We start from the raw sequence: 8,893 nt of genomic DNA on the forward strand, positions 1-8,893 counted from the left end.
CATGCCTCCTTTTATTTGGGATAAATTGACTCTCTAGCTAAAAAAAAAAAAATCTTGTACCCAAAAAATATAGACCTAATTTTTAAAAATTTGAGAGTGTGGCTAATTCATATTGATATACAAAGGGTTTATCATTAAAAATTTAAAAATATATAAAAAGTTTATCATTAATATAGAATGATATCATTAACAAATATAATAAATTGGCTATAATGTAAAATTTAATAAATATTAGATTATTTGCTTGGTTTGATCTTATAACATGAGATATACCTGCAACAGCCACTTTTATATGTTAGAAAAGTTTATGTGTAGTTTTTAAAATGTAGGAAATGTCTGCATGATTTTAATAAAACTCATAAAAATTTTGCATGATTTATTTTTTAAGACAATGGTGCATGTATTTTTAAATAGGGAAGACATATGCTTAATTCTAATAAAATATATTATATCAATTTCAAAATTGAATAATATATTTGTATAAATTTAATTTTTTTAAATTTAGGAACTAAACTAATATTTTAAATTATTAACACTTTTAACATTTATAATTTTATTTTCTAAAATATAAGAACTAATATTTAAATAATTAAAATTATATGAATTGAGTTGTGTCAGTTCAAAGTTGGAATCAAATTACAACTGAGTCAAAATTATAACAATCAAGTTACAATAAGTTAAAGTTTAAAAACTAAGTTATAATTGAATTAAAATTAAAAGGATTAAATTATTAATTTTTCTTTTAAATTTTAACCAAGATCTCTAATTGGGATATGCTATTAAGTATTAAATATTAAGGCTTGAATTTGGTATGATAAATGAATGAAACATGTGAAAGTGGGAAACTAGTGGCTCATGCGAGTTCTTCAGCATCTCTATTTTTGAATCCTGATCAATAATGGCTGTAAAGAGTTTTAATAACTGGATCTTGAATGTAAATTTACAAATTAAATGTGTATTTAATGACTAGATGTTGAAAGGAAATTTAGCAAGCAAAAAGAAAGATGAAAGAACAAGAGCAAGTTAGGCTTGAGTTGACAAAAATGTAGACAAAAGTGTCTCCGCATTTGGTGTGGCTAATGAATTATGAAAACTTTTTATCCTTTCTATTCATCCTCTTAAACATATGCCATTTTAAGTAATTTAAGAATACAACGGGATCTTTATCATCCACATTCAATATCATTAAAAAAAATGCGTATTAAATAATTTGCCAAGCCTACCTTGCTCCTCTCTCACCAATCACCATACATATATTCCCTATAGTGTTTTTGCATAGAGCACTTTTAACTATTTTCATCAAGATTTAAAAAAATAGTTAAAATTATTATTAATGTCATTTTAAAAAGAAAGTTTTTTCTAATTTACTCATATAAAATATTTTATCCGGTTCAAAATATAAATACTTTTCCACAAGAATTTGTATATTAATAAAATTTTATTTTTATAAAAATATATATTATTTTTTCTTTTTATCTCTACTTTTAATTTATGATAATTTTTTTATAAATATTAAATTATTTATATTTTGAATTAAAATTAATTAAAAAAATTATATTTTACACAAGAGAGTATATATATATATATATCACCTTCAAAAGACTTTCCTTTTCATATACTCATGCAACTTTTTACTGTACTCAATAAAAAATTGGCAAAAGAGTACAATTGAAAGAGAGTAATGTGATTTCGGAAATAATAATTGATAATCCTGAACCGGAATTGGGTGTGGTTGTCATGATGACGTCAGTTGCAATGGAATCGTCCAGCCTTCCAGACGGCTGCCGTTAGTGACTCCGTTTACTTTCTGCCAACTCTCTCGACTGCGGCTGACAACTCACGCACAGGCACACACGAGCAGGCTCTCTCGCCGTCTCTGGGGAGACCTTTCAATTGATACTCACTCGTGGTCGTGCTCTTTCTTTTCTGACCTTTCTTGCCCATTTTCTCGAGCTTACTCGCCAGCCAAACACCGGAGACAAATCCTCTTCGGCTTCTTCTGCAGAGACAAATGGCGTCAGAGGCAGCCTCCGCAGAAGAAGGCAAAGCTTGGGAGGAGGTCCTCCGAAGGATGCTACCAGCTGGTGCACCCTTACCCGACGAAGAGCATCTCGATTATTCAATTGCGGTGGAATACGAGGGCCCTCCCGTTCCTTATGAGGTCCCCAAGGCTGATCCATTGGATATCGCGTCGGCTCCGGCTTCGGCTCGTGCTGATTCCGTGGCTTCGGTTTCTGACAGCACTTCGATTCCAGTGGTGATGCCCATAAATCACAGGTTCACCAGGTTTAGTCGCTTCAGGAATGGTACTTTTAGTAAAGAGTCGCGTAGTCCGGTGGAGAGTCAAAGGTCCTCTTCGGTTTCAGGGACTCAATTTGATTTGCGGAACGGGGAGGGTGAGGATAATTCGGATTCCGGAGGCGGAATTTCCGAGGATGCGGTTAGTTCTGTGTCGTCTCCACGAGCTCCCAATTCAGCTCCTCAAGGTGATGGGTTGATTGAAGTGAAGCGCCCTACTACTGTGACATTTAATACGCCCAAGGATTCAGAGAACGAAGAGGATGACGGGTATTCGTCTCCGCGTTCCGTGGCTTCCGAGCCAGTGGGATCACCGGTTGCAGTGCGAAATTCGCAGGCTGGGCCGAAAAAGAAATGGATTTGCAGCAGATGTGGGAAAGGGAATCGGCTGAAGGAAAAGGAAGCTTGTTTGGTGTGTGATAAAAGGTATTGTAGTAATTGTGTGCTTAAGGCAATGGGATCGATGCCAGAGGGTCGTAAGTGCGTGAGCTGCATTGGGCAGCCTATAGACGAAACGAAGAGGTCGAGTTTGGGGAAGTGCTCGAGGATGTTGTCGAGAGTTTGCAGTCCATTGGAGATTAAGCAGATAATGAAGGCGGAAAGGGAATGCGCGGCCAATCAACTTCGACCTGAGCAGGTTGTCGTTAACGGAAGACAGTTGAGGCAAGAAGAATTGGCGGAGATTTTGGGTTGTCCGATGCCTCCTCAGAAATTAAAGCCTGGGAAGTATTGGTACGATAAAGATTCCGGACTTTGGGGGAAGGTGAAATTTTCGGTTTGAACATACAAGCCTTTTTTCTTGCAAGTTTCTTTCTTTCTTTTTTTCCTTTTTCCTTTTTGTTTTTTTTTTTTTTGTTTAACATAGAAGTTGGTTTTTGTTCATTCTGTTTTTGTATTTACTTGAAAGTCATGAATTTCAGGAGGGAGAGAAGCCAGATAAGATAATAAGTTCGAAACTAAATATTGGAGGTAAACTTCAGATGGATGCTAGCAAAGGAAATACTGGAGTTTTTATGAATGGTCGTGAAATAACAAAAATTGAGCTTAGGATGTTAAAGGTAAATTATGTTTCTCCATGCATCTGCTTTTACTCAGTTCTAAACGGTAAACATGCAGTTGAACGTATAAATACAATATAAGGCTTGATACCAAATTTAGTAACTTGTTAGTTGATGCGTCATTATCTCTTGGTGTTCAGATATGATCTACTGCATCATGTAAATGAACAAAAACCTGAGCTTCCTAAGAACTTAAGCTTTCAATGTTGCTTTTTATATCCACTTATAGGCTGCACATTGTCAGAATTTGATGAGAATATATTAAATGAGATACTACATTTGCCAGGAAATACATCTTCATTCAAAATTTATCCACTCGTATCAAATCAAAGTTTGGATTGTTAACATTTCCATAGGATATGTATCTAAGGTCTCTACTCTTTGATGCAGTGGGTAATTGACGGTTATTTAGTGCTCTTCTATTTTAAATGTTTGTTTCCTTTCCTTCGTGTATTTAGCTTTACTACTATTATTTTTTTTAAAAAAATATAGTGTTTGGTTGCATTGCAGGATCTGAGAAAGTTTGTCTTGAAAGGAATACAATAAGAACTTTTACGCTAATAATGTGTGTGAGTAGATGAACTAGTGAACGCAAAGCCTTTAAATACTGCCTGGCCTTTTTTATCAGAATATCATATTGTTCAGATTTGATATCAATGAGATAGAATATTTGCTCAGCTAACTATAATTGGCTCTCTATTTTTTCTTTTCTATTGTTTTTTTAATAAGTAGGTTGGTAAATTATTAATTTTATCATCATCAATTGATTTGTCCCTGATCTGCGTGTCATTTCAGATGGCAAATGTACAGTGTCCTCGAGATACTCATTTCTGGGTTTACGATGATGGATCTTATGAGGAAGAAGGTCAAAATAATATAAAGGGGAACATCTGGGGAAAGGTTCTTTCTTATCTGAATATGATAATTACCTGTTCTTTTGTTTGAGTGTAAACTTAGATATTGGTCTTATGGTAGTGGCTTGTTTTATGGTAGGCAGGCATCTACTCGTCTCCTTTCTTCATTATTCTCATTGCCTGTACCGCCAAATAATTCTCATGGGATGAATGAGAATCCAACTACCTATTCAACGAGGTCTGTGCCTGAGTATTTGGATCAAGGAAGAGTCCAAAAACTTTTGTTGTTTGGCATGGAAGGATCAGGAACATCCACTCTCTTTAAACAGGCATGTCTGTCTGTTCCCAGCTCTTTTTGTGTTGTACTCTTGCTTGTTTGCTTGTGTCGTTTTGTGTTAACTTGAATCTGTTGGTCTAGGCTTTTCTCACTTTTTTTATTCTCCGTTTGAGCATAGGCCTTTTGTGAGGAATTGTAGTTCATTTGTTTGGTACTTGGAACAATGTTTGGTGGTGAACTACAATTAAGTACATTGGAGTGGTTGATAATAATGTAATAGATTCATTATCTTTTTAAGGATTATGATATTTGTATTGCTTTGTTATCAGCTCCGGAACATGTCCGTATATATGTTTCTCAGCAAAATACATGCATGTACACATATATTTGTATGTGTCTGTGTATTTGTTTTTGTACGTATGATATGTGCGCATGATTATGCTTAAATTTGTGTCTGAATTTTTACTTTTGCAATGCATGCAGAAATATCAATAGATTGATGTTTACATAAAATTGTGAGTCACAAATTAGATGTAATAGATAGGCTGCCGAAAGTTGCACACAGTGTCAAAACAATATCCCAGACATGCATGCATTATCACAAGTTTTCTTTCTGTGTCTTGCAATGAGTTCCTTTTGATCTATTTTCTTTATGTCTTTGCTATCGTAATTATGTACTGGTGTCTTGACTTACAATTTCTATGATCTTAATACGATAATATTCTCCCTCCCTTTCCTTGGAACAGGCCAAGAATTTATATGGCAATGGCTTTTCTGAAGAAGAGTTGCAAAACATCAAGCTCATGATTCAAAGCAATATGTACAAGTATCTCAGCGTTCTCCTTGAAGGACAAGAACAATTTGAAGAGGAGGCTTTGGCAGAAAAAGAATGTACTTTGGATGTTGAGGGTTCTGGGCCAGGTTGGATTTTACTCTTCTTGCCTTTCTTCCCACAATGCATGTTATTATTCTCTAATATGTAGTTAAAGCAGCACTACTGTATTTTAATGGACCTCTTAATTAACTACATTTTTAAAAGCTTGGTAAATGATATAATACAATGGCGTTGTACAATCCATATAGCTAACTCCACTTAGCAGGATAAGGTTTGCTGCTGCTGCTGCTGTTTTCCTTGATTCTTTCTCTGGTGTTGTGCATAACTTGGTCTTGACAAGAAAAACCCCTAGGATTTATACTTGCCTGTAGAAACAACTTATACCCGGGTCTGTTGATTCATTTACCTCAAATATGTTAATAGCTGATCTTCTGTCCACGGCTCCACGCCCTTTGAAAAACAGAGGGAAACAAAAGTGAAAACTTTTTACTGTTTAGAGTCAAGTTTGTTGCAGATCTGGGTTAAAGTAAACTGTGCTTTATTGATGCGTGATGAAGTGGGGCAAAGCTATCTGTAAAACAATATTTTCTTTGTATTTAATCGCATGAAAAAATATAGTGCACCCTGAACTTCCCAAGAAAAAAATTCATATTATGATACATTTGGTGGGATTGTTGTGAGACTTTCATTGTTCAGTATAGAATTGGACACAACTATATTTTAAATGGTGAAGGGTGAGAGTACATGTTGCCGAATGAACTTCCTTGGGTGACTGGGTTGGTTACATAGATACATTTGCAATTAGTAGTTGTGATCAAAGTGTCTTCGGTTTCTAACTTATGACCTCCTTAGTTCTTTATTATGGTTCTTGACTAAGCTTGACTTGAAGCTAGAAAGTTGCTGCCTATGAGTTGATTTCTTGTATAACGTTCGATGTGGGGGCTAATTCAATGCAAAATCTTCAGTTTAAAACTGAAGGCTTGTGGGTAAATCAAGGCCCTAGCACCTAGTCAACAACTAGTTGGTTAGACCACGTAGGAATGATTTAATACCCCCTAAGCAAGATTGAGGGTTTGAATCTTGTAAATAAAAAAAAATTGTCAGAAGAGCTACTCGTATTGGTCTATTTGGACCTAACAATCTAGATTAGTCTGTAGTACCAAATATCTTGTAGTTATACCCAGAAAAAAAATTTTAAATCATCAGTGAATATTCACAAAATGTTGTATGATAGTCTCTAACAAGTTCCATTTAAAACTGTCAAATATATTCATCAACGATCAATTGCTCAATTTCTATAGTTGAGGGCCGTTCATCACTTGACTAAAAGAGGCAGCAACTCTGACATTTTGGTATATGCTTAAGAAAGCATGTATATTTTGCATCTTAGGCTTACTTTGTTGAAGCATCATTGGTATTATTTAACTGAAAATTTTTATCTTTGCAGTTCGTCATTTTTTATGCCCTAATTTTTTTGGTCATTTATAATTTGTCTCAGATTATTTTCAAATCAGAATAGTTAAAGAACACTTACAGATATGGAGGGAAAAAAAATAGGCATAGTCGCATAGAGGTCTTCTATTTGGCTCTTTATTTTGTCCAAATAGGTCGCTTTCCAAAACCAACTTTTTCTCTGTTAATGTTGTTGCGTATGAGACCATTAAAAGTTGTTCATTTTTTCCGCCCAGAAAAACGTTTATTTGTTCTCTTTACAAGACTTCTTGTCTGTTGTCAATTATTTGCTACAAGGAAACACGCCCATGTTGTAACGTACCAGTGCTCATGATCTGAAGCCTGACGGATTCCTAATTGACAAATTTTAATGCCTCTCGTACTTCCTTGATTTCTTATGAATTTTGTGGACAAGTCAAAGCATCTTTTCTTAATGTTCATGAAAAAATGGTGAGCAAACTGTAAGGTGGTTTACTGTTATTACTTTCGCAGAAAATGTAGCTGTCGAAAACAAGAGGTGCATTTACACAATCAACCCAAGATTTAAGCATTTTTCTGACTGGTTGCTGGATATTATTGCGTCTGGAGACTTGGAGGCTTTCTTCCCTGCTGCTACACGTGAATATGCTCCTATGGTAGATGAGATCTGGAGAGACTCTGCGATTCAGGAAACATACAAGAGAAGAGAGGAATTGCATAACCTTCCTGATGTAGCTAAATATTTCTTGGATCGGGTATGCATTCAATTGATAGTTTTCTACCTTGTTCTAAAGTATTCAATAATTGTTGTTCCCTCTTTCTACCAAAAAAAACTAAATTGTTGTTCTTTCTTATATTTTTTCTATTTTTTTAACCGAGATACCAAATAAATTGATGTCACTTTCCAAAAGTTAACACATTAATGTTTTCTTTTTAATTTTAACCTTTTCCCTTTCTGGATTAAATGATTAATGCAATGTAGCTAGGTTCAGGGTTTTTCTGAATTTTTATTTCATCATTTTTTAAAGTTGATGACAGCCAGTATGAAAAACCAATACCAATAAATGGAAAATTTAGTGCTGAGTTCTATTGAAATGTTCAACTTGTAGGTTTCATTGTAAAGAACTTCAAGGGCTGATGGATTAAAATATATTTCAGCTCTCCAGAAGTAATGAAAGAATCTTTCAATTCCTATAGGCTTATGGTGATTGGCCAATTAGAATCACCTCTCCTATCCTACGGGTTATTCATTTGTCCTAGCATACAATTACTTGATGAGGTGGTTGCTGACAAAGAGGCACTGCAAATAAGCTGTTTTTAAGTTCATAATATTATGCACAAATAAAGTGATATGGCTGCTCTCTCAAGAAGCTTTAACCTGAGCTTTCAGCATAGAATCTAGCAGGCTTTGCTATCAAATAATAGATGTTAAATTGAGTCACGTAACACAGTTTTTGTCATGTCTACACCTAAGCTCGTGTATTTTCATAACACTTTGAACACTTGACACTTTGCTTCCATGGAACATGTGCTCTTGTGTGTATTTAATGCATGCTGTGTTCATTGACATCGGACTCATTACATTTTTTACTGTTTTCCATTTGACAATTTTTGTAAAAATTGATGCTGCAGGTCTGATAAACCTTCCATTGGTTTCCTGCCTATCATAATTTTTGTGGCGTATACCAACTTTATGGTCCCAAGTTTGAGAACTATATGATTTTTAAAAGCATGTCCTAAATGCTTTGTAAATGTTAAATTCGTAAGCTTGAATAAATCCTAAATCTGGTAAATCTGAATTTTGGCATGACAAAATGAATGTTTGACCTTCTTCTTTAAATCAAATAATTATGTTATTTATTTGTTTCAATGGAGTTATCTTAGTCCTCCCACCCCTCCACCCCAACAAAAAAATTTAATCTGTCTTTCGTCTGGTCTTGTTTACATTCTTTTGACTATACATCTCTTGACATGCATGGAATCTGGTTAATTGTTCAAAAAACATGCTCAAATGGCAGCATTATGTTTTGTACGCCCTCCATTTTTTAGTTTATAAGGCACTATCTGAGATTTCACAGGATAAGATATTTTGCACATTACGCAGAGTATTTAATATTGTTTCACCTAAAATATCCCTGGT

The 8,893-nt window shown here is 34.6% G+C and overlaps 1 protein-coding gene across 1 annotated transcript; it reads left to right on the forward strand.

Moving 5' to 3' along the window:
- The first annotated feature begins 1,841 nt into the window (after window positions 1-1,841).
- Window positions 1,842-8,671, forward strand: LOC129309818 (extra-large guanine nucleotide-binding protein 3-like). Its single transcript, XM_054951919.1, has 7 exons — window positions 1,842-3,061; window positions 3,219-3,356; window positions 4,152-4,256; window positions 4,354-4,539; window positions 5,234-5,408; window positions 7,267-7,508; window positions 7,863-8,671. The coding sequence occupies exons 1-7, from the start codon at window positions 2,012-2,014 to the stop codon at window positions 7,872-7,874; spliced, it is 1,908 nt and encodes a 635-aa protein (XP_054807894.1). The 5' UTR covers window positions 1,842-2,011; the 3' UTR covers window positions 7,875-8,671.
- The last annotated feature ends 222 nt before the right edge of the window (window positions 8,672-8,893 follow it).

The sequence above is a fragment of the Prosopis cineraria genome, unplaced genomic scaffold (assembly GCF_029017545.1).
Source record: "Prosopis cineraria cultivar Desert tree isolate PC_DT_omini unplaced genomic scaffold, ASM2901754v1 PC1, whole genome shotgun sequence".
NCBI lineage: Eukaryota > Viridiplantae > Streptophyta > Magnoliopsida > Fabales > Fabaceae > Prosopis > Prosopis cineraria.

Bases quoted from the DNA above. Each gene is read 5' to 3' on its own strand.
- LOC129309818 (XM_054951919.1), top strand. From the start codon at position 2,012: ATGGCGTCAGAGGCAGCCTCCGCAGAAGAAGGCAAAGCTTGGGAGGAG. The intron at 4,257-4,353 runs GTTCTTTCTTAT...TATGGTAGGCAG, and splicing joins AGGGGAACATCTGGGGAAAG to GCATCTACTCGTCTCCTTTC. The intron at 5,409-7,266 runs GTTGGATTTTAC...TTACTTTCGCAG, and splicing joins TGTTGAGGGTTCTGGGCCAG to AAAATGTAGCTGTCGAAAAC.